The 26646-nt window shown below is 36.0% G+C and overlaps 2 protein-coding genes across 2 annotated transcripts in view; both read left to right on the top strand.

Moving 5' to 3' along the window:
- LOC128361488 (E3 ubiquitin-protein ligase rnf213-alpha-like) overlaps nt 1-7448 on the top strand; it is a 32354-nt gene extending 24906 nt beyond the window's left edge. Inside the window, 15 exon segments of the mRNA XM_053321973.1 lie at nt 165-199; nt 333-436; nt 998-1151; nt 1614-1788; nt 2188-2270; nt 2577-2828; nt 3239-3368; nt 3818-3895; nt 3988-4168; nt 5282-5483; nt 5727-5804; nt 5970-6167; nt 6386-6475; nt 6593-6771; nt 7249-7448. Of these exon segments, the coding sequence (XP_053177948.1) occupies nt 165-199; nt 333-436; nt 998-1151; nt 1614-1788; nt 2188-2270; nt 2577-2828; nt 3239-3368; nt 3818-3895; nt 3988-4168; nt 5282-5483; nt 5727-5804; nt 5970-6167; nt 6386-6475; nt 6593-6771; nt 7249-7405 (2096 nt within the window). The 3' untranslated portion in view covers nt 7406-7448.
- A 9175-nt stretch (nt 7449-16623) lies between these two features.
- Nucleotides 16624-26646, top strand: part of LOC128362257 (E3 ubiquitin-protein ligase rnf213-alpha-like) — a 39401-nt gene continuing 29378 nt past the window's right edge. Inside the window, 11 exon segments of the mRNA XM_053322997.1 lie at nt 16624-16684; nt 16814-17055; nt 17172-17293; nt 17640-17840; nt 21616-21775; nt 22235-22258; nt 22918-23016; nt 23098-23220; nt 23883-24072; nt 24221-24394; nt 25214-25366. Coding sequence (XP_053178972.1) covers nt 16624-16684; nt 16814-17055; nt 17172-17293; nt 17640-17840; nt 21616-21775; nt 22235-22258; nt 22918-23016; nt 23098-23220; nt 23883-24072; nt 24221-24394; nt 25214-25366 — 1549 coding nt within the window.

Raw genomic sequence — 26646 nt, forward strand, 5'->3', positions numbered from 1 at the left:
TATGAAAGTCTTTGGATAATTTGTGTTGCTTTTGGTCTGTATTTTCATATAAAATGCTCACATAAATCTACTCAATACAAAATATTTTATTTACTTGTTTACTTTGTGTTCATAGTAATTTGGTTTATTTAAGCCTATTTTAATTAGCTGATTGTTTTTCACAGTGTGTCCAAATAATCACCCATGCTTTGTTGATGCGGTAAGTTATATTGTGCATGTCCAGTTCATTTATTTGCACAGTGATTACAGAAATTCAGTGGTGCTGCAAAAACCTACAGTAGATAATTTGTGTTTCTGTGTTAACTGATGTGATCTGCCATGTCCCACTGCAGTGTGGCCTGCCCATGCAGAAAGGCAGATGTCTGGAGTGTGGCCATGAGGTCGGAGGGGAGCATCATGCACCAGTGCCTAACTTCAGACCAATTCAGCTGCACCAGTGAGTATTATTAATGGTCAAACTATAGTCATGCAGTGGCATTATTGTGACAGCAAAACATTTTTAAAGTAAGTTTTGTATAATTGTCCATAATGTACATAATGTTAAAATTAGATTTTAGCTGGGATATGACGCTGGATTGTTAAAAAAAAAAGTTAATTATAATTATTTTATCGATGGGAAAAAATAACAGTTTTACATTTGTTGTATATTTGTTAACATATTGGCAAAATTTTTACATTTATTTTAGATTTTTTTAAATTCTGTCTTGGTGATGTGTTTAAGGGGAGATTAATGTCCACCCAATAGCAAAGTGCAAAATTATTTCAGTATTTGTATATTTATGATGTTTAAGTACATAAATATCTAGTTTATGGGAACTACTGAAACATTTTCACTGTCATGTTAGAACATAATTAAATTATTTTGAGTTTCTATCAGCAAACATTAGGATAATAATTTGTGACTTTCTTTTATCAATCAATGTTGAATGCAGTTGTACATCATGTACAATTACATGTAGATAAGAACTCCAAAAAACTATCAAATAATTTGTTTTAGTGATCGCACAAGGCCTGGACACATCCTGGGAGACCCTGAACGAAGAGACAACCCAGACACCCTGGACACCAAAAACATGTCTTTGACTCCCTTCACTCTGGTCAGGCTGGTTACACATTTGGCCATGCTGCTGGGGGCCTCAGAGAAATCACAGGTGAGAAGATGAAGAGTTGCCTCCAAGATGAGACATCCACCTCGTGAAAATGAAGTATCCAATCAACACTTACTTGAATTAGCATTATTAGGGGAGGGGTCAGGGCTAGCCATGACTATGTTGATCCTATAGGCAAGATTTTAGTTTTGAGCAACGAGAAGTGCAACAATATTACCTACAGTCCTGGATCATATTATATATATATATGAACTCACACTAAAATGAAGTGCAACAATGATACCTCCAGGCCTGACAAAATCCTCTGAGTACTCCAGACAAAAAGCGCCATTCAGTCAATGTTTGGTCACATAGGTAACTTTGTTGGATTTTAACTGAAGTGATAAAGTTTTTTCAAGGCTTAAGTCAAGTTATTCTATTCACATAATTGTCTGTAAAAATACATATAAAGACAATGTCTTGGATGTGACTGTGACATTTCCTTGGCTTTCTCTGTCTTTTTAGGTTGTGCAGCAGATCATCCAGCCACCTGTAGAGGACGTTTGTTCTTTTCTCACCCTACACATACTAAAGGATCTGGATCAGCTGTCCCAGGCACTGGGAAGAGGAGCCGACAACACTGTTACAACTGTCCACTTGGTGCTCAGATCACTGCTGAAGCCAGTACAGACCAATCACTGTAAGCCCATTAAAGTTGCAAATTACCTCATCTAATTTGTTTACATACAGAAGAGTGACAATATTTGTCCAAATTAAATTAGAGTGGGAAAAATGAGTGGAAACCTACTTCAAAAAGAAAAGCAAGAACAGATGATCTCCCCCACAGTTTAAAATAAACAGTGCGCTTGATGTTTTGTCATCGCTTAAGCAGCTTTTAGTTTTTCTATCTCCTTTAACCAACCTGTGCTGTCAATACATATATCTTTTCTCAAGTGGGTCATTGAGAGACAAAAACGGATTGAGAAATATGGATATTGTTTACCATATTTTGTTGTTGTTGTTTTTACACATTTTAAAGGCTATAGAATATAACTATGTTGTGTATTTTACAAAATACTTTCCGTTTGACTTTTTACAGCTGATCCTCACCTGACAACAAAAGCATCCAGAAACACCTGGGAGACGACTGTGGCTGCAGAAATTATGACGCCCCAGGTGAAGGTAAAACCTTTTTAGTACCTATTTACATAATATGATTTATCCCTTTTATATGTATGAAACCTTCATGTATAGACATTGCATACGTTATGACTCGTACTCATAAAGTGTAATCATATTATTATCCAGTTATGATGTTTAATTTTTATAATTGCTTCTAGGTATATTCTATTAATATTATCATTTGTATTGCATATGTATTATATGCAGATATTTGTATGTTTTTTAACAATATATATCTAAAAATATAGAAATATAAATATCTGATTTCTACTGTAAACTCCACTGCTATCAATATTTTGTGTCCAGGATCTTGATCAGTTCCTGCAAGAAGCACAGGGCAGCATCAGGACTGACTCCCGTGTTTCTTCCAACTTCATCATGAGGACGACTTTCGGTGATGATTGTACCTTCCTGACGTCGCTGCCGCAGGGCTCTCAGGTCCACAGCTCAGCGGTGTGGAGCAGCAGAGAGAGGCTCTCATTGCTCAGCCTCACACACATTGTGGAGCATAGTGAACAAAACGAGGAGCTGCCTTTGCTCTGGAAGTTCCTGCAGAAGGTAAATATTTGTGAGATTATGTGACAGAATGTCTCTGAGTTTACCCCTCTGTGCAATACTTTGGTCAAGAATAAGATTTTTAAAACTACTGTCTCTATTTCATCCTGACCTTTTAGCTCGGGCCACCATCAGTTCAAAGTTTCCACTTATACACATCAGAAACTGAGGGGTAGATTGATTTAAGTAACTGCACATTTAGAGGATGAACTCATTGCTTTTTGGATGTCTTATAAAAGGTATCTTTTAATCTAAAAATGACATTGCCAGCCTCAATGGCTGGTCATCCATTTTGAACAGCAGAATTACAAATGGTCAGAGATGTCTTATGGTCATTTATCTTAATGACTTTATATATATATACATCATCTGGTTATGAAGCATGGCTAACAACCGTTTCATCTATTTTTCAGGAAAGAGAATTTCGCCAGATCAAGTTGCTTCCAGATATCCTAATCCTGCAGAAACGTTTAGTGAGAAAGTTCCAAAATGCATCTCACCAGATTGTGGGCTCCATCAGAGAATTCATTGAGAAGCAAACAGGTACAACTGTGACATCCATGATCAATGAAACCCAACTATATGAATATACACTTTGGTGGGCATGTCCAAATGTCAAATTTGTCCCTTAATGTGCTGTCCTCACCCTCTGTTTGAAGGTCTGATATTTCTTTTGGTTACTGAGATGTCATGTTCAGGGTGAGAAGCTGTGGTTTTTAGGGCAAGAAGAAAATTGTTTCTCACTCATCACACACATTTTATACACCACAATGTTCCCACAAGCCTCCTGTTTCTCAAACTGAGAATCAGGGCCTTGGTGTCAATAACTGGAAACGTCTCTTTGTTGTTCTTTCAAATGCATTGCAATGCACCTTTCAGCACACCGATTGTCACTCTTTCTAGTTCAGTTCTTGTCATGCATATTAGAAAAATAAATGTATACACAACTGAACAAATCTGACGGTACAGTTTTTTAACTTATTTTGTTTCAGAAATGAGGTCATGGTTTGAGAAACGCATCGACATCTTCCTGAAAACATGGAATCTGCTCAGAGTCTCTGTAACCAGCCGTGAGTGAAGCACTTAAACTCTTATTTGTTACAAGTTTATCAATGGAGACATTCCCAGTGAGTATATTCACATGGACATTAATGTTCTGCAGATGAGATAAAGATCCCAGATGAGTTTTGCAGTGAGGATTTGGACCTGAACAGCGACCTGCAGTACCTCTTGCCCCGGCGGCAGGGTCCAGGCCTGTGTGCCACAGGGTTGGTCAGCTACCTGGTGGCGCTCCACAATGAGCTGGTCAACGCTGTGGACAGCCACACTGGAGAAGACATCAGGTACAAAACATACATATATGAACCTACATAAATAAGGGACTAGAAGAGAGTTCTTCAGTTTAATGACACATATTACAAACACTGCTTTGTCATTAAACCTGAAATGTGATGGTCACATTCTTGTAACACAGCACTGATCTTGTGATCAGGGGAGGAGTGCATTTTTTTAAGCTTTATTCATTCAGGGTTATTTCACTGAGAGCAATGCTCTCTATTTCAGGTAAGCCCTGATCACATTCACACTGTTACACATTCATACTTGACTGAAATATGTGTTCAATAAACAAACAACTACAAACACAGAAGCCTTAAAAGATACCAAAATGCACATGCAAAGATTCAAACAAATGTAGTGAACATGTTAAACATGTTGAGTGAAATATACATGTGTGAGTAGCAGCATCATGATGTAATAGTAGTTTGTTTATTGGGACCATGTACAGTGTTAAACAAAAATGTTACCATTTGATGTACTGTAACAGAGGTCAGTATTAAACATATGAGAGCACAATAACAAAAAACACACAGGACACATACAAAATACAAAGCTACAAACAATAACACATCACATACAGTATAGAGTCGGTGGTTACAGAGCTGAGAAGCTTTTAACAGACTTTTTAATTTGGTTTTAAATGTGCTGATGAAGCTGTAGCTCATCATGCCATCAGGTAGTACTTTCCACTGAGTTGTAGCTTTCACAGAGTATTGACTGCCCAAACGTGGTGTGATGAAACAGTACAATCTCTTAAAGAGGATATTCTGGAGGATCTAATAGAACTTACTGAGCAAGTATACACAAAGTCACGTACTGTAAACCAGGCACAAATTTAAAAATAATCTAAAGTTATTAAATTATCAGTAAATAGTATTTTACAGTTAATATTCAGCCTCACAGGCCGAAAGAGAAAAAAAAGGAAATAAAATAATGTACATATCTATATGTACACACACACTCACAAACATATAGATGCATTCATACACTAAAAAATGTATACATACACATACTTGAACATTGGAACAACTTTTGACAAAAAAGTGAAGTACAATTTATTCTCACAAAAAATATTGATGTTTTCATTTTGATGTCTCCAACCTCCACTACTGCTGTAGCTACAAGGTGAGTTTGGCGGAGCTAACTGAGCAGCATGTGATCAGCTATGAGGTGGAGAAGGACTTGCTTCCTCTGGTTTTATCAAACTGCCAGTACAGCTTAGAGCGTGGCCATGAGACGATATCACAGTACGACCTGCCCAGGATCCAGCAGCAGATCCTCACCCGCTTCCTGCAGGGAAAACCCCTCATCAACCGCACAGTGAGTCCTCCAGCATGGTTTGAATAAACTGGGCTGTTATATTGAATTTTTTTTTTAAAACATAGTGCAAAGCAAAGTCAAGTTGGTATTTATTGTGTTGGTTAACATCAAAGTAATAAACTTTCACAAAGCAATTTGTTACATCTTAATATACTATTTTCCAAGTTTTCCATCTACTCACTGTTGCCTTTATTATCTGGTAGTTTTGTTTCTGTCATTCTTAATTTTGCTGCTTTATTCAAGGGAATTCCAACTCTGGTCAACATACAAGAGAGAGACTATGAAACCATGTTCGAAGCTGTTAAAGGAAAAGTGCCTCAGGTAAATTATTAAACCCTGAATCCTTCCCAGATCTTTGAAATGTTTTCTTTATTTTTTCATAATAAACAACAAAATGAAGATCCTAGACTAGACTACTTATATTATTAAACCTGACATCAGTAGATTATGGCTTCAGGCTTCACTAACACTTTGTTTCTCCTTCAGGAGGCTCTGTCCTCTCTGATCCGAACTGGACTGTCCAGAGAGCTGGACTCCTACAGTGAGGTGTGTGAGGCACTCAAGATCGTGGAGCTGCTCCTGGGATTTCTCACCATGACCGGTGGTGAACCCAGAAATCCTCTGGTCGCATACCTCCGGGACATGCTGAAGATGACCGACCACATCGATCAGCACATCTTGCAGGTGACTGAATATGAAGGCTCTTTTTGTCTGGTGTGAATGTTCATGTTTGTGAAACTCTGCTGGATAGTTAAGAGATGAAGCTGAAGGACAGATATTTTCTGTCAGTGTAAACCGACAGTAATACGTATGTAAATGTAACTCTCAGTCCTCCAACAAGTGCAGTGCAACTTTTTTAGGTGTGAGAATTTACACTAATCCACACTACTGTGTTTCTTCAGGCTCTGGGCAGATGCACTCTCAGACACTGTATTTCTCTGTGGCAACTCCTCTCCTCCCTCAAGTCTGAAAACCTGTTGCGTCTCAAGAGGGTAAGCATTGCTATTTGTGATGATTGTGGGCTGGTTAAATGTCATATAAGAGCTTAATATATACATTGTAATTCAACATACACATTAAATACCTCACTCCATGTTTCTTCAACAAAGGAGCCATTTTCTGGGTATCCAGCGGAGTACCAGGTGCCGCTGATAGAGGAGGAGAAGAATCAGCTGAAAGGCTTTGTGTCCAGAGGAAACGTGGACCAATGGCTGCTAGAGATGCATGAGTTCATCTTGTTAAATCTTGGCCGCCCGCGGTCCATTGACACCTACAAACCAACCTGGAGGTAACCCTCTTTAACAACTTCAGCAATGATGTAGCCAATAAAAACCATGAAGTTTTGGGTTTGAATATTTAACTCAGCGTAAACATTTTATAACTTGATACAGAATATAAAATACATCATGTCATACAGTTGGACAGTGTAGAATAAGATCATATTAACAAGACTGAAGCTGCTAAAGGGGAAAATTATATATTGGGGTATTGTAGGTGATTGTTGAGCCATTAACCTTTTAAACAGTGTTTATATGTGTATGTCTGTAATGAATAAAATAATTCAAAGCAGCAACAAAATGAACGTTGTACTGAGCTGAAGACAGTCAGAAACTGCAGCCTAATGAACGGTGATGCAGCCACTTAAAAGATGAACAGACAGTCACAGTCACATTACACATCTTTGAAGTGAACTGTTAACTGTATGTAGGGTGCAACCTGAACCTCCCCAGAAATGTGTGTAAATGTGTTATTTCTTTCTTCTCAGTGTAAAAGAGACTGTGGGTGGTTACATGGACCGTAAAGAAGTAGAGGTCCCTGCTTACGTGGAAGACAAGTTCCCTGAAAATCTGTTGCTCTCACAGATTGTGGAAACCTGGAAATTCGCCGTCATTGCCAAACAGGACTGGATGACTAATGGATGAATCTGAGTTCAGCAGAATCATTTCTGAATCATACATTTTTGAAACCAAACTTTAGTTTTACCTATTTTTTCTTGATTTTTATTTTTATTAATTTTTCTGTGATGATAGTGTGAAAAGTTTCCTAAAAAGCACAATCAAGCCTATGGTGACGCACATTGCCTTTAATATTACAGTTTGTTTAGCAGCTAATTATTTACTGCCTGGCATCAGAATAATGGAAATATTTTGAATAATTACTGGAAGAGTCTCGTAAAAAGAAAAACTTCAGGATTTTTGAGAAAATCATGTATGACTTTTCTGACTTTATGAAAATTATGAATGACTCTGAAAATGATGTATGATTTTGAACAGCATAAGTGTGTTTGATTTTAATGTTTCAGGATCGGTTTTACATTTTTCAGGATAAAGTTAATTTTCCTATTTACACAGAAATCAGTGAAGAAAAAATATGATACTGATACTATTTTGCATGTTTGTTTTTTCTTACACATTGAAGTAATGTACTCTTAAAGGAAACTCAATGAATAAAAGTATTAATCAGGTAGTTGATGGGTTTGTGTTGAAATGTTTATATGAATGATTGTGAAGTTAAAAGTTGAATCAAAGCCATGGCACTATGAGATGTCAATCAATCAAGTAAAAACCTCAATAAAACTGATTTAAGCTTGTTCAGTCTGTCGGTCATGTTTGGGGTCAAAGGCAGAACCCATGGGTGTGTGCAGGGATGCTGGATGTCTTCTTCATTGACATTTTCTAGTACGAGAAAAGAAACAGGAAGCTCTTTTAACTCTTAATATTTAATCAGTGATCATCTTTTTTTAAATTGCACCATTAGAAAGTGATATTAGCTGTAAAATGTCTTGAATTTGTATTTTAATGAATATGTGTGTTTTCCTGTGCACGTCAATACAGTCAGTGTTTTTAGCTGTTTGTTTTTTTTCCCAGGTCAAACTAGAAAAATACAGTTTCAGAAGGGTTGACCAGCGAGGATGTATAATGTACAGTATGTATATATTGTATATATGTGACAGTGCTCTCAATATTAATTAAGATTTAGATCGGAAAAACTAAGTCTTATTAGTTATCTGATTCCCTTTTGAGAGAGGCTTATAGCAACATTATTAGTTATGAAAGGAAAGATGTCTCTACTTTCCACTCTGCCTGATTACAGTACATGACATGAAATTAAGCAAAAACTAAACCTCACTCAGAACTTAAATTGCCTCAAATGTACCAAAGATGTCACGACCCGGAGGACAACTTTGAAATTCAAAGTTTACATTTAAAGTTTAGTGTGGTTTGTAAGATAAAAGGATGTCTGAGCTGGAAATTGTTCGAATATGCTAGTAAACATAACAGCACTTTACTTGCCCAACCCTTGTGTGAGTCAGTACACATGGGGCTACACCTGTCAGTTTGTGTGTGTGTGTGTGTGTTTTTTTTTTTTTTTTTTTTTTGCCATATTTTATTCAAGAAAATGCAGTCGAACAGTTTACAACACAAGGGCAAGAGATACAAATCATTTTCAGTTTTTTCCCATTATTCTATCCCAGCTCAAAAATAAATAAATAAAATAAGTGTACAGCATAAAAAAGTAGAGTAGTCTTAATAAATAAATAAAGCAAATATATAATACTGTAAAGGCCAGGACTACTGGTACACCACCTTTATGGCACCCACCTGAGGCGAAAGTGAGAGACAGGACGAGCGACAGACAGGCACCAATACATCAAATAGTCGGCAAGGCAGCAGACAAGATCAGAACATAACACTACTGAAAAAGTTTGCCTGCAGGAAGCTGATCTAAATAACTAATTAATGGTTGCCAATTAGAGTAACATTTATCTGATGACTCCCTCAAAGAGAATTAAATTTTTCAAAATTTTAGGAAGGATATAACATCACCTATCCAGGATTTAAAAGATGGTGGTAAGGATGATTTCCACTGCAACATAATTCTCCTGTGCTATATAGAACATGTCATCAGGATCAGGGCACTGACAAAGCAGAGAAAGTATTCTATAAAATAATGCTAATATTTTTTTGATATACAGATTATGCAGGTGTTAGGCTACTGACTGAATTTTCTTTATTCTCTTCTGAACTGCACTTCATTCTTTCTCCTTTTTGGAAAGGCAGTCTATATTAGTATTTTCATGTTATATATTTTGTGAGTGATAATGACATTCTACTTTATAAAATCCCTTCAAAATATGTTTGGTTGAAATTTGAGGCTGACTGAAAAGTCATCTTAGAGTGATGTTATTATAGATAGCCTGCCTGACCTGAGAAATATGTATCTGTCCTTGAGGCAAACAAGGTCCCACACAGAGCGAGCACAACTTGTGCCACACATGGAAACAAAAACACTTTCAGACGTCATGACCTTGTTAGGTTTACACAATCATTTATGTATCCAAGCAACTATGTCAGCAGACATTCACTACAATGTCAGATCAACAATGTCTTAAAGCATGGTAATTTTCCATTACATCTTCAAGGAAGACTTACTGTAACACAAAACCACACCCTCACCTTTTACTGTAAATGAAAACCAAAGTAAATGCAACGTCAATCATGTGTTCAGTTTCATTGTCAACCATGTATGAGAGCAGCATCCACAGCTGGAGCTGTAGTCCTCCATTAACATTCATGCTGGATTTATTGTCCAATGCACAAATAACAGAAGAGACCATGTTTTAGGCATATTGTTGGGAATAAAAATAAAGTTGTCAAAAAGCAAGTTTACACGAAGTGTATCACAACACCTGTGTGTGGGCCTGTCTGCTCTGATAGTAGAGCTTGATGAGATATAAACAAAACAGGGGTCTGCTCATCAAAACATGTTGCCATAGAGGTAATAATGGTCAAAAACTCTGTAGTATAACTTTAGGTATACAGGTCATTTTATGGTGTCCTTGAAACTGTTGTCTCACGCAGATCACAAATAATACAGGAGTCTGGTGTTGATAGATCATACTCCATAGAAAGTTCCTTCAGCCATGATCAAGTTGCTGCTTTATTTCATAAAACTCCATTGTACATGTTACAATGTCATGGATTTCAGCTTAAACAGTTCGCAGAGGCTTCATGTTATTGTCCTCTGGTAAACGTATCTGTTAACTTTGACCACATAAGCACCTGACTCGGTCAATTGGCAACTAGGTCAGGAAAAATAGATAAGGCAAGACGGAGTAATGTTTAGCACACCAAGGCCGATAAGTAGCACATAGTACACAAAATGGCAAGGGAAAGTATTGATAGAGGGCTTAGGCTAAGCCAATGGAAAAGCTCTACAGTTTAGGTGACAGCTGAGGCAGGTCTCTAGTGATGGTTGCTAGACAAGTGGAGAATGACAGGATCTGAAAAGACTTTCCTGCTCCAACAAACTTTTAACTAAGGATGAAGGGGAAAAGGGTAGATAAGCATCAACCATCACACAATAACATACAGTGCTGCTTGAAAATTTGTGACATTTGTTTGTTTATTTATTGAGGACAATGATCGAATGATACATATTTATGTGAGCCAAAATTATGTGAACCTCAAGGATTATCACTTAATTTGAAGGAGAAATTAGAGTCATGTGTTCCAATCAATGGGATGAAATTCAGGTCTGGGAGGCCTTGTTTTATTTAAAGAAAAGAAATCTGGGTCTTCACTGTCAAAGTCTGAACAACACAGGTTTGTGGAAGTGTGTCATGACTCGAACAAAGGAGATTTCAAAGGCCTTTCTTGCTGTAGCTACAATTAATGTTCATGAGTCCACCATCAGCAGAACATTGAACATCAATGGTGTGCAGAGTGGTAAAAAGAAAGCCACTATGTAAAAATACCACTGCTGCTGTCTACAATTTGCTGAAGACCAAGTGGATAAGCCAACAAGTGACTGGGAAAATATTCTGTGGACAAAATCAACTTTTCAACATGAATGAGAAGCACTTTGTTTGGCAATGAACAGATGCTGCAGTCAACCCCTTGTAACATGGTGGTGGTAGTATCATGGTTCAGGTCTGCCTGCATTCATTGATAGAGCTCTGAGTTCTGCGTTGTATCAACAAATTCTACAAAATGTCAAGGTATCCACCCATGACATGAAGCTCAACAGAAAGTGGATCATGAAAAAAGATGACAAGAACAAAGGATAGTTGCGGGGGTGTGTTCTCTTTAAAGAAGAGTTAACACAAAACAACAGCCACACCCTTCACTGTGAATGAAAACGAAAGTAAATGCATGACTTATATAATGACAATCGTCTGTTCACAGTTTCATTGTTAACCATGCATGGAAGCAGAGCAAACAAGGTACGTGTCAATGTTACTGGTCAGCTGATAAACTGATCTTGAGAATAATACATCAAGTTATGCTAGCTACAATATTCCATATATGTATATATATATATATATATATATATATATATATTTATATGCTGTTAAAGGAAATATAATATATACATATATATATATATATATATATATATATATATATATATATATATATATATGTATATATATATATACATATATATATATATATATATATAGACGGAGTGCTTTATTAATTTCAAAGGGAAACTGAAAAAAAAAATTGGTTAGTCTTCATACTGAAAACTTTTTTTGTTGGTTTTTTTTGTAATTTCTCATAAAATGTCTTATAAAATGCTGCCAAAATTTGTTCTAAAGGGAAAATGTAACAAACTCACAGCTGCACTTTTATTACTGTAAATGAAACTAAAAGTAAATGCATGACCCTCAGTAAGCTATTTAATGTCAGCTATCAGCTCAGAATTTTAGTATCAACCATGTAAGGAAGCAGAGCAACAAGGTAAGTGATTTGAATAAGTCAGTCAGTGTTTCTGCTCAAAAGTAATGCATTAAGTTATGCTGGCTACAATATTCCAGATAGATGGACAGAGTACTTTATTAATCTCAAAGGGGAATTAAAGAATGGCTTTTTATATGTCTGTGTTCTTCCTACTGATTCTTAAGAGATTTGCTAAGATTGTCCTGCACTGTGTTTAAGTGAAATAATTATACAAAGGAGGAGGAAATGAGAGAGCAAGAAGGAGGTGAGACAAATTAGCCTATGTCTGTCTATATATTAGTATAACAAGTTTGTTATGAACATGACACAGAATGAATAGTTTTATAACATCCCTAAGTTCAGAAGCCTGTTAAATTCGACCTGTTAAATTCATCTACAGATAAGTTCCTAGAAAGGTAAATTATTTCATTTTAGTATACAACTAAATAAAATGAGTAAAGGAATGTTCTGCAAGTAGCATGATCTCTACTTAAGATATATATATATATATATATATATATATATATATATATATATATATATATATATATATATATATTATAAGCAACAAGTACACCAAAAGTACTGCATTCATCTTTTTTTTAATTTATTTATTTTTTTTTAAACCAGTGACATCATGTTATGCCCTGATTGTGGGATTCAAGTGGAAACATCATATAGATTCTGTCCTCAATGTGGATTCAACTTAAATCAAAATAGCACCCAAGGTAAGTTTCACTGCAAGTTTTTCATTTGTATCTTCCTTTTTAAAATCTTGACTAACTCAATAAAAGCTTTCTTTAATGTATAACCAGAATGAGAAATCACAAGATTCTACACATAATACACTGTTACAACACAAATATAGTTTGTAGTTTCTCATAAAACATCTTATAAAATGCTATCAAAATGTGTTCTTCTAAAAAGTAAAACTTTAACACAGCTGCACTTTTTATTGTAAATTGAACCAAAAGAAAATGTATGACCTCTTAGTCAGCTATTTAACGTGAATTATTAGCTCAGAATGTTAGTTTCAACCATGTAAGGAAGCAGAGCAAACAAGTAAATTAAGGGATTTGAACAAGTCAATTACTGTTACTACTCAGCTGATATGAGAATAATGCATTAATTTATGCTGGCTACAATATTCCACATAGATAAATAAAGTACTCTATATATTTATCCATCTCAAAGAGGAATTAAAGAATGTCCTATAATATGTCTGTGTGCTTCCTACTGATTCTTAAGAGATTTGCTGATATTGTCCTGCACTGTGTTGAAGTTAAAGAATTATACACGGAAAGAGAGAATGAAAGAGAGAAGGAAGTGAGAAACAGAACAGAAAGACCCAAAACCTTTTGTAGCTTTATAACATGCCAAATTACTATTGAAATCAGCAGCCTGTTAGATTAGTCTTCAGACTTTCTACATGAAATTCTCAACAGGTACACCAAAATGTTTGCCCAAATGTTTGTATCATATATGTGCTAGCTTAAAGTTGAGTTTGGTTTCTAGTTGTTGGTAAGTTTTTCTTAAAAGTTTGTAATGTATTATTCTGTTATCACATCTGCAGTCTGGAGTATGATTAAAGACTTAAACATGTACTGTGGTTAATTATGTCTAACTACTATGTCATATAACAATTGTCACCCAGATGTTGCCACACCAGCGCAAAAATCAGTCACTGCTCAGGAGAGGAACCAAAAGGACAGTCAAGACCAGGTTTCTAGAGATGTTAAAGAAGAACAAGAAAACACTGCCCAGGTTAAGGTGAAATGACTAAAATGTTTCATTATTTACATTACATATTTTGAATAAAGTTTCAAGGTGAGCAGTAATTGTTAAAGTATTGAAACCGAAAGGGAACCCATTCTGTTTTGGCATTGTTTCACAATCAACAATTAGTTTTATCTTGCTGAAACTGAAACAAGTTTTCTTCCTGTAATTTACAGACATAATATAGGAGAGTAGCGGTAAGTTAATAAAGTGGAGATATCTCCATTTTATTAACTTGAAAATAGTGGTTCTAATCTAACTATTTAGACTTGTTTTCAGGGGCAGCTGGCCAGTGAGGACTCAGGACCTGTCGGAGATAGAACAAAACTGGATTCATCAGATAACATTGACAACCTAGCCACAGGAGACATCAAAACCACACCTTCATCCGTCACTGCCAGGGAGCTAAAACGCACAGAGAGTTGCAAAGAAGAAAATAGACTATCAGGTACAGCATGTGCTCCTGACAATAATGCTCAACCATGCAGAGAGACAGCCTCTGGATCAAACCTGTCTGTTCCCATGGCACCACCCTCTCCTACACATGCCACTGATAAAGTCACAGAACAACAAACTGATGCAGTTCGAATTCCTGACAATGAGCCAAGTGACAATCATCCTGAGCCCATGTCTGCACCATCACAAACCGGTTCCATCGCATCAATACAAGAATGTGATCCAGTAGCAAAGCAGTTTGCCTCAGAACAGGATAAAGAAAAGACAATCTCTCATGAGCCACAGAATATCTCAGAGGGTCAAGAAGATGATAAAAATCACATCAACTCTGAAAAGCATACATTTACTAAACAAACTCAGTGGAAAGCTCATAAACATGATGAAGATGAGCAAAATACCAAACAAGTGGAGTCTTCAGCTGACCCATGTCCAGTTACACAGGAGACTGCCAAAAACATGGAGGTATTGGTCTAGCTTTTTTTCCTGAATAAGAATTCACTTTATTTGCCATTATTAATTTCAGAAAATCTCAATATTAAGAGTTTTAATGGTCAAACGTATTAAATTATAACAAGATGCATAACTCCCTTTCTGAATTTGTATAAAGGAAGAATCAAATAAAATTGCAAATAATTGTTGTCATAATGGCTACAGAAACCATTTTCATCAGAGCAATATTAAAACCATGATCATGGATACAGGCTAATTGTGCAATATTACTTAATTTTAACACACATCTTTTGGCTTTAGAGTTATTATATTCATGTCAATTATCTCAATTTTGAAATAAACAATCTAAAATGTATGTCATTAGCAAACCAGTGTTTGCAAATTCAGTTGTGCTAAATTACACAATTGAAGCCATGAGGCTGGATATCAGATTCTGATAGTTCATTGTATATATATATATATATATATATATATATATATATATATATATATATATATACATATATATACATATATATACATATTCTATGATAGATAAATTAATATCCTGATGATCTGATCAGGGCTTTGTTTACTCTTCAAACATTTATTTTTTCTCCCGACAGGCTGCTGGCGGGCAATCAGACCAGAAAACAAACACACACTTGGCAAAGAGACAGGAGCAGCAATCAGGCAACAGCAATGTAGATGTCTCCAGGTCACAGACACCTTCAGATCCTACCAGCCAGAGTAATGCTGGAGGTGAACTGGTGGTGGCAGCAGATACCCTGAAAAAAGCCATTGAACCTCAGATACCACAAACGTAAATTACACCAGGCTACAGGAAATGTTATCTAGAATCAAAAATGTTTCCTAATCTAGAGTATGTAGATGTATGATACAAAGTGTTTGATCTATTACAAACTAGACTTAAACTACATAGAAAATATGAGGTTGGTTACTTTTTTTCTCCTCCTTTTCTTCAGTTCAATCAGTGAATATATACCTGTGTACTTCCATGCTGTCACTTCGAAAGAGTTACATTTGGATCCAAAGAAAGACTTAGTGTTTCTAAAGTCTGGAGAATTGTTTGGAAACTGGGATGCTGGCGAGAAAATGACCTTCACTAAGTATGATTTACTTCACCAAATTAATTTTTCCCACAATCATGACATGTTTTGTAAATTTCCCACTGGAAACTAAGGAAAGAATGAAACCAGATAGTGATCATGTCATCCTTCTGTTACTATTAGTACGAGCAACATAGTGACCATCATTGAGTGAATAGTTTACTGGAATTAAGTCTGTTCCTTCACTGCATGATCCATCTCTAATATCTGCTTGTGTTTCACAGGCCTGTAGGGGACAGGAGCCATCTTGTTGAATATCGATTTATGATTCACAAAAGCAAAATTCGTGAGAGCATACCCTACAAATATGCTGTTTACAAGTTGTGTGGAAATGAATACAAGGTTATGTATGAGACCATCTATCAGAAAGATGAAAATCCATCTATCAACAGGTGCCTGAAAATCAAACAGGACATATTAACACATGAAGGTATTGTAGACTCACTCATGCTAATTTTTACAAATTTATTGTACGTTAATTTTTTTAATGTACAATTAGAATTTTTTTTAGTACAAACCACAATGAAATATTGCTCTATCTGTCTTCTCCATACAAACCATTAATAATTCAACGTAAATATAACATTTTTAGTAATTATTTAACCAGACAGGTCCCACTGAGCTATGAGAACTCTTATAGAGAGACATGGCCAAGCTGTAGCAGACAAATACACAGTCAAACATAGTAATAAAGCAGATTAATTTTTTAACTACTTGTATCAGTCTAGCACCTATCAACATACAGTACGAATGGGCCATAATAAATGTTGCATTTTCTGACCCCTGTAATTGTTTTTCTGTTTAACTTTTAAAGGAGAGTGGCACCAGTATGATGATGTCATCCATGTTGATCCGAATAAATCTGCTGTAAAGAAAGGCAGAGACCAAGCTGGCCTGGAAATGCTAAGGCTAATCTTTGACCTTCTTAAAACTTGGAATGAGCAAAATGTGGACAACTTCTTTGTCCTGCTAGACCAGTTCTTCTATGCATACAGCCATCCTATTCTTCATGATGGCAGGGAAAGACCATGGGGAATACCGTATGGTCCAGATCAGGTAAATGTCAAATATGTAAGACAAATGTAATTAATATTTACTATTCTTCTCACCACACGCTGATCAGAATGTGAAGATGGACATCCGTTTTTAAATTGTTGCTTTCCTTTTTCCAGGTGAAAAGCCTGCTTAAAGGTTTTCTGGAGGAAAACATCATTCCCAAATCTAGAAAGAAAAAAACAGAATTCCTTTTACCACCTCTCAATTCAGGAATTATTGGTTTGCTTGTTTACCACAAGTACCTGAAAGACCACATGAGAGATCAAGAAATATCTAGTCTTTGTGATCATCTCTGCCTGCCTAACTGTGTGAAACACCACTTTTTGGATCCATTCTGGAAAGGTTTTGCAAGCCCTTTAATACATAAGAAAAGGTAACTAATGTTTTAGTTTAAAGCTTAAAGTAACAGTACATGAAAATGATTGAAGATAGAAATAAGTAAAAGGTCACCACAAGTCCCTTAGATTTAAGTGTTAAGTCACCTTTAATATTTGCCCAACAAGTAGTATCAGTCAGAAGCCTGCCTGTTTATCCCTTACTGTACATGATTGAAAGCTTTGACACAGATTTCTCCATTGGTATAGTGTTGCAGATGCCATTGAGATGCTTTGCAACAATGCTCGTCAATTCCACATTGAGAAGTGGGTCTTGCTCATCCCTCTGATTCACCTACTGAGAGGAGAAAGCAAGCCATTTGAGCCAGTTCCACCTGTCTTGAATCCAGAAATTGACTCCTGGACTGGCTTGTGGAGGAGCAAGGGAATGGATATCCACAGAGATGAAAGGTATGTTTTGTTTTTCCCGTCTGCAAAACATGTACAGAACCTTTTGAAAAGGTAGCCCCAAATAGTAATATACGGTAGCTGTTACAATATTTGACTAGTATCCAGAAATCCCAGACAAATTATTTATCATGAGTTATTCATGTGTGATGTATGTTTTTCCACAAACCAACCATAATAAGGCATACTTGGTCTGAGACCAACCAAACTGGAACAACATGCATTATTGAGGAACCTTAACTTGGTTGAGAAATGTTGATTCCTGGTCGAATCCTGCTCGATTTCTTTTAACAGCAACTTTTCCACTCATGTTTTAAAATAACGATAAAAGTAAACAAACAAAGGATTGCGTGTAGGACATACAAATGTCTGATGCTGTTTTTCTTCAGAGGACAGTCTTTAACATGAGAAATGGTTTTATTTTTGCTTTGAGTGAAGCAGTATGATTCTACAGTTCATTAAATAGTTTTCACATTTTTTCTGAGATCAATGTATAATTAATATTTTGAAATGTCGATCAATGGCAGTTGTGGTGAACAGGGGCCTGTTTCAGAAAGCAGGTTTAGTGAAAACTCTGAGTTAGTTAAACCTGCTTCCTGAAACAGGCCCCAGGTGAACAGAGTTGGCTGATGAGATGGGTGTGGCTGACTGGCAGAGTGGAGCAGAGGACTAATTTAAAAATAGTTATGGGTTGTTAGATGAACAAATGGTTGCTTTCAACGTTATGTTGAAGATCCACTTACAGAGGCAGCTCCTATCAACAAGTTGCACTGGCTTTTCTTTTTAGATGCATTTTGGACTGGTTTTGCATTAATGAGATAGACCATGTGTTCTCATATAAATGTACAAACACATAGCTGAGTCAAAGTAACTCTGAGTGAAGCTCGTGCATGAGGACATACCAAGCCCTCATCAATGGAGCACAGATAACATGATTCACCATGACAACAGGAGAAACAAAGGGCTCAGTCCTCCTACTGTACTTCTCCCCAAAGGAGTTAGAAATATTAATGAATACATGCAGATGATGAGTATATTTAAGAAAAGACAGTCAACAGTGAGTATTAATGAAAAAAAGAGAAACATTTTGTCTCGAGTGGTCGACTTATTCAACATTTATATTCTGTGTATGTGTGTGTGCGTGGCACATTTAACATTCATGCAGACCCCAACAGGTACAAAACGTAGGCCTACTTGGCAGCAACTGAATATGAAATATAAAAATATAGCTCAAACAAGTAAGGTATTGATTACAAGCAATTGTGGTGTTTAGCCTGCCCTACCTCATTAAACAGCATTTAAATGCTACATTCAACATGTTATATGTATTTCAGTAGTTGATGAAATCTTCTAAGCAAAAAAGAAAGTCAATTTTTCAGCCATTCCAACACTGCTAGTATTTAATATTGTCTATTTGAAAGCAACACCTATGCCTTTATACATACAACACTACAAAAGTGTAAACGTTTAAGTGCAATAGTCAAGTTTAGTTTTATGTTTGGGCACTTTCACCTTAATTTAACAGTAGCTGGTATAGAGAGAGAAAATGTTCCTCAGTGGTATCAAACCAGCAACACTGTCACTATGAAGCATAAGCAGTAACCACTTGGCTATCAATCACCTTCAAATGTTGCAGTTGTGACAGCCCGACAGAGGGTTGCCTTGGAAACATGAGCATATGTACAAATCTCTTTCTCTCTCTCTGTGAATGAATGAATTACTTAGAGGGCGGGTTATTCTAACTGAATATGAGAACATACCTCTTGTGGAGGGCACGCCATTGTGAAGAAAGAAACACGTGAATGGGATTTCTAGGTAACGCTCACTGACTTCACTGAATCCACCTTTGCGTCACCAGCCATTTCTCATCATCTCTAAATAATAATAAATTATACAGCATTGATGGCAAAACCGTTTATTTCCATGTCACAGTAATTTCACAGTATAGCATACAGTGTTCGAAAGTTGTGGGAAAAAAATATAGTAACAATCTTCAATCCTGCCTGATATTAGTGCTTACAGTATATCTTAAGTCCTGAATGGGTGGTGTAAATCATACATATTTAAATTACACAGATGAAACAGTTGTCAGACATTGTACAAAAAAAGATCACTCTTGTCTTACATCAGTGCCTAGAATGTCTCCTATTTTAGTAATACATCTAGATTATCATCAATTTTTGCTGAGGATTTCCAAGTTAACAGTAGCGGCTGGTGAAAAATATTCTAGGTGGGGCTGTACTGTATGTGCCATTCGCTTTCCGTAGCTATCCCAATAAAGAAACCCAAACCAAAAGATGCCATTGTGTTAGGGATACACAATAAATATGTAATTGCCCTTTAGAAATCAACAGTTTGACAGATAATGACAATAATATGAGACGTAAATTAGTGAATATTTTTAATACAAAATTACAATTCTTGAGAAATGTTCATGGATGATTAAAAATAACTATACAAAGAAAAACTGTGTCATAGGAACATAAAATGTAGCAACTGGATTAAATATATTAGCGAATACTCTTAATACAAAATTACAATTCTTGAAAAATGTTTACAGGTGGATGATGATTAAAGTTCACTATACACAGAAAAACTGGCATAGGAAAATAAAAAGTAGCAAATTGGAGTCTAATCAGCATGCACAGCTGGGGACTGTGTGCAAAATATACTGAGTTGTATGTGTGTTTTTGTGTGTGATAGAGTGAGTGAGTGAGTTTGTGTGTGTATATGTAAGTGAGTGAGTGTGTTTGTGTGTGAGTGAGTGAGTTTGTTTGTTTGTGAGTGAGTGAGTGTGTTCTGTATCCTTGGATATTAAAGAAAAGTAGCTGCTAACACATATTAACAGTACAGTTTATGCTGTTAACTTTTAATTAATATTTTTACTAATATACTGTAGCAGTCCTCCTGTGGCTACTTTTTTTGTTTCTTCAAAATGAAGAAATTCTCAATAGTTTAAAACCTTAACATTAATATTGTTCTTTCCCTAGTAGGTGTCTACTGCCTCTCTGTCTCTTAAGAAATAATAATGCATATTTTTCAGTAAGTCAAACCACTATCTTGACACAGTTGTTGCAGGCTTGCCGCCAGTCAAACAGCCACAACACCAGTAGCAAACTAGCTAACAAAGCTACGCCATAACCTGTATGGCAACCTGCTCCACAAACATTTCAACAACTCAACATAATCGCAGAGCATTAGTTAGTGTTGTAAGGAGTTTATTTCCACATATATGGCAAATAAAACATGTTTTACATTAAAAGGGAAAGTATTTTAGCAGAGCTTGGCTCAGATCTACTTACCATGAGTTCAGAGACTATAGCGACACACAGGCATCCCCTCAGAGGTCGTTCAAGTGCACAGAAGAGGATCAGAAATCTCTGGTATAACTAATACATCACTATTTAATAATAAAATAAAATAATAACTTAAATAAAAAGATTAATTAAAAGAAATTCAGTGTACCTTAAGTAATGACAGTGAGAAAGCAAAGGATACAAACAGAAGACCATGAAATAACCACATTTATTTCCAACCGGAGTCACAGCTGACTGAATAAATAAGACACCAGGATTAACAAAGCCTGGCTGTTAGCCTGGTCGGAAGCAGGCTAACAGCACAGAATAAATCTCTATGGTAAATTATGTGCCTCTGCTTTCATGCAACCGAGTCCCAGCTAAATTCAGCCAGGATAACTGGAAAATACCAGCTTAATCCATTATCAAGGTTTTGTGCAACAGCCCTCTGGTCACTATTATCCTCTCTGACTTTATTTCAGGAGTCTGATCAGAATCATGAAAGACCATGCATACCTGGTGGACATTGATCGTCTTCTTGTGCACTCTTGGATGTCCCTGCTGAGTTTGGAGGATATAATGAGCTTCATATCCTGTGTGCCAGTGGAGCTCCTCGACATTCTTCATTACACGCAATTCAATGTCAGATCTGGCATAAATTCCTCAAACAACAGCGTATGTAGGCCTATTCCTAAGTCGAAGCTACCACTTGTTTGAATTTTACCTCACCATGTTGAACTATGTCTGCAAATTTCAAGTCTTATTTTATTTGGATTACAGGCTTTGAAAAAATTGGCATCTTATCTCATCAACAGAGAAAGCCATCACAAGAAAAGGTTAAAAAAAAGACATCTGTTGCTCTAATACAATATCTGTTCAGTAATGTCTATGAATTTCAGTATCTACTGTATATTGATCAATTTAATTCATACACAACCATAATTCAAATATTTTGTTCCTAATAGTTTTGATGACAAATACGGAGAGTGTTGCCTCAAAACTGCAGTAAGGGTTCTTGGTTCAATCTGCCGTCACACAACAGATCCACACCACTGTGATGTCCCTCTTAACTTCCTTGATCTTGTCTCTATGATTGCAAAGGCATACGACTGCACTGATTCCAAGGTGAGAGTCTTTTTATTAGACAGGCCGCACTATCTATCTATCTATCTATCTATCTATCTATCTATCTATCTATCTATCTATCTATCTATCTATTGAAGAAGAAGGTCGAATACGAGAGTGAAAGAGGGGGAAGATGGTTAGGTTTGTTTATATAGGAGCAGCAAGGGGTGTAATTGGGGTGTGTTCCCGCTCCTGAAACTGCGTTTCACAAGCTTCGATTGAACATTTTATTTCTTTTGTCAAAAGGCTTAACACTTGTTTCATGTGTGTAAATAAAAGTCTCACTACTAAAATGCAAGCAGTGAATAGATATCCATAATAAATGTAAAGTTATCCACATTATAATTGCTATTTCAGTCAAGAGTGAGAATTCATGAAGAGTCGATTGGGGAGACATTAGAAACAATCAAGGAATGGCGAAGAGCTACCTTCAAAAACAAACTGCTGAATGATTGGATTCGTATAGAATTTTCTGTACCATGTGAAGTTGAGGTAAGCAGAAATGAATTGCTGTAATATTCTGTATGTGATGTTCTCTCTGCCATGGTTTTGAATTCAAATTGTTGTTATTTTAATGTGACTGCCATTTAATGTGGTATGCAGTACATATATTGTGAAGTAGCAGAGGTATTAAATCAATAGGATGTCTCTCTTTCTAGGTATGGAACAAGTTACTCTCACTATCCTTCAGTCATGAGCAACATACTTCATTCTGGAGAACCAGCTTCACAGAGGATTTTGAAAGAAAATTAAAATGGGTAAGACTGGATTTGTTTGCGTTTAATTGCTTTGAATGTAAACTTGAGAAATGCAACTTAGAATATGTGCTCATGTGGTAGGAAAAAACAATGAATCAAGTTGGAATCTACTCTAACGAGATGGAAAAACTGAGGAAGACAAGTCCACTGCTATGCAACTCAATGGAGAAATGTGCTTTGGAGGCGATTGAGACTATTTGTCAGGTATGATTTTGATAATAAGCAGCCATTACATTATGATGTAACATATATAACTATAATTTGTAAATTACCTGTATTTTACACATATTGTACAAATTTGGGGGTACACTCACCAAGTACTTAATTAGGAACACATGCAATCAAATACAACAGCTTTGCCATTAATTCTACTTTTATGAAGCTTATACATTTTCAGTTTTTCTTGACAGGTTCTATTTTATATTTATTACATTTTATATACATTTTTGTATATTATTGTCACATTGATTGTTTTTTTATTCTATTCTACTTTAAAATATATTTATATTTATAAACACTATCTATATGTGTAACATGGAGGGGGCGACATCTGAATTTCATTGTTTGTGCAATCCTGCATTTTATAATGACAATTCAAATGAACCTTGAACCTTGAGTTGTTGTGTTTATTCATATGAAGAATGGTGTGAATCATTTAAGGTTGTATATCCATTCTATAATTATCATTCACGTTGAAGTGCTTTATTTATGGATACTTCTAATAAGGACTCCCAGAGACATTTTGCTTGACATAGCTTGGTCAGCCTTGTTGCATCTGCATGACCTTTTCCTCAGTATTCTTAAAAAAATAATAATAATTTTCCATTTGTGTGCATTATTTTTTCCTGTGATTTCTCTCTGTTTAGGATAAATCTGGCAATGCATTTTCAACTCTACTGGAGAAACATGATATCACAAAGTTTGGGAAGCTGATGTCTGTTGTTTTGCTGAAGTCATGGCCCACAGATGCCAATGGAGAGTACATTGAAGGAGAGGAGTTGATATTTGAGAACTTGTTAAAGTGTCCCATTACCAAAACTGTCTTGCGAAGAGCAGGTAGATGTGTAAATTTAAAATATAATGTTACGAGTTTGACTGAGAATGATCTTTTTACTAATGTCAAGGCTATGGTCACACATGTATGTACACATACATAATAGTAAAATGTTTTGTAGTTTATATTTGCACTTTGCTTGTTTTCTAGGTGCAAGACATGGACTGATTGACAAATTGTCAGATGAAGCTGAACACAGGATATCTTTGGCGAGTTCAGCATTCAGATCTGTGTCAAAGAAATTCCTCAGTGGAGAAATCCAAATGAAGACGTTAAAACAAATATTTCAGAAAGAACAAGAATTTGTTGATTTGCTGAAGATAGGTGAGTCAGAATATGTGTATAATTTTTACTTCTTCTTCCCTACTTCCTTCTTCTCTTTCATCTCTTATGTTATGCATTTCCCTAATACAATGGAAATATTTAACTTGTAGCCCTCAAAGCATGAAAAACAAAACAAAACCCCAACATCACAACTGTAAAGTGCAGACACTAGTAATTCTGGATATTACCCAGATCTGGCTATCAGCAATCTTCAAACTACTTGTTTTCTAACAAAAGTAAAAAGATAGTGAAAACTATCAACAATAACATTGCTGCTGTAATTTTAGCCTCAGATGCCAAAATGAAAGCAGAAATCTCAGTGGTGGATATATTCAAGTCTGGGTAAACAAAGCTCAATTTGTCTGCATATCTGGATACCAATTAATTTACGTGTTTTGAAGTGAACTATTCCCTTAACCCTTAAACAGGCAATGTGCACCAGGAGTTACATACATATATACAGTATTTTTATTAGTTTTTCTATACCTTAATAGGGGTGTTTCCTGGTGGAGGTACAACTCATAAAATCCAAAATTTACAAAATATTTTTGGTGCAAATGAGATAACTATTAACATAAAAGTACATAAAAAGAATCTCACATTTGTATGACCCTTTCAAGGGGGCCTGACTCCCAGGTGGGAGCCACTGCTTTGAAGCATGTCTGTTGTATGAGCAGATATATTCACTATGTGTAGTGCATGTGTGTATGTATATGCACCTTTATTTTGTATGTATCTATACTTGAAAATCCTAGTGGGTGTTGAAGTTGTAATTCGACTTCTGTGTATGTGTTTATCTAATTGTTTATGTTCCTCTAGATGGCCTTTGTGATGATGGTCGTTGTAAAGATGACAGAAGCATGAGACGATTACTGAAACAAAGAAAAGAGGAAGCCGAAGCTGTCCACAATGAGAAGAAGCTGGTCAAAAGTCTTCTACAAATCTGCAAGGAGCTTCCACAACATGTCAAAGGTAGGCAGCTGTGACACACTGAGATGGAAATTATATTTAAGAATTAAGTTATCTAGAAACCCCCTTTCAAAATTAAAGATACAATGACATGGTGTAGTTTAATAACAAGCATCAGCATTATTTCTTGAAGACATACAGTATAATATATGGTTGTATGCATTAGTCCCTGATTCAGATATTAAAAATATTTAGGCCTCAAAAGGCAATAATTCAAATGAGAGAATCTGACCTGACATAAAACATGTAAACAGTTAATTAGGGAAGGGGCTTAAGATCAACACCAGTGATACTACATACACTAATAATACACCTATGTTGTGCTAATTTTAACTACAGCATGTTGGGAGGTGTTTGTATTTTGCTTATATTTTTTTGTTCATTTTTGAGATATCTGTCATTGGTGTACCAGGAATTGAATAATTGTAGAATTCAAGAACACTTAATTTAACCAGACAAAGCCAGAAAAATCAGTTCAAGCAGCCCAGGGACTTATCATCTGCATGATATAATGTTGCCTTTATGATCCATATTTAGAAAGAAATCTATCTGCCCTTAAAAACAAATGAGCAAGTCTCTGTCCAGGTCTTATTAGACTGCCTCAATGATATTCAATCTTGGATGAAAATGAACTTTCTCTCCATGAACAAAAATAAAACTGAGATTATTTTATTCGGACAACAAAATCTCTTAGATGGCTATGACAGCGCCATTGGCACCCTGAAGTCTCACTGTCACCCATTTGCAAGGAACTTTGGTGTTATTTTGGACAGTGACTTTAGGTTTGATAAGCAGATAAGCTCTATTGTAAAAACAAGCTTCTTCCAGCTAAGACAAAAGTAAAGGCATATCACCCCAGGAATGGTTTCGCAAGAGTTATTCACACCTTTGTTACTTCACGCTTAGACTACTGTAACTCTTTGTTTGTTGGTCTCGACCAGTCAGCACTGCGCCGTTTACAGGTGGTTCAAAATGCAGCCGCCCGCATGCTGACTGGAAAGAAACGGCGTGATCACATCAGTCCTGTCCTTACATCTTTGCACTGGTTGCCTGTTCATTTTAGGATCCAGTTCAAGGTTTTATTAATTTTTTTTAAGTGTTTAAATGGTCTGGCACCATCTTATTTATCAGAGCTCGTACAGCCTCACAGTACTTCCAGAGCACTTAGGTCAACAAACCGGCGGCCCCAAAGCTGTGGAACAGCCTACCTTTCCAGGTTAGAGCTGCACAGTCTGTTGGGTACTTCAAAACACTGCTGAAAACCCTTTATTTCCTCTTGGTGT

The sequence above is a fragment of the Scomber japonicus genome, chromosome 7 (genome assembly GCF_027409825.1).
Source record: "Scomber japonicus isolate fScoJap1 chromosome 7, fScoJap1.pri, whole genome shotgun sequence".
NCBI lineage: Eukaryota > Metazoa > Chordata > Actinopteri > Scombriformes > Scombridae > Scomber > Scomber japonicus.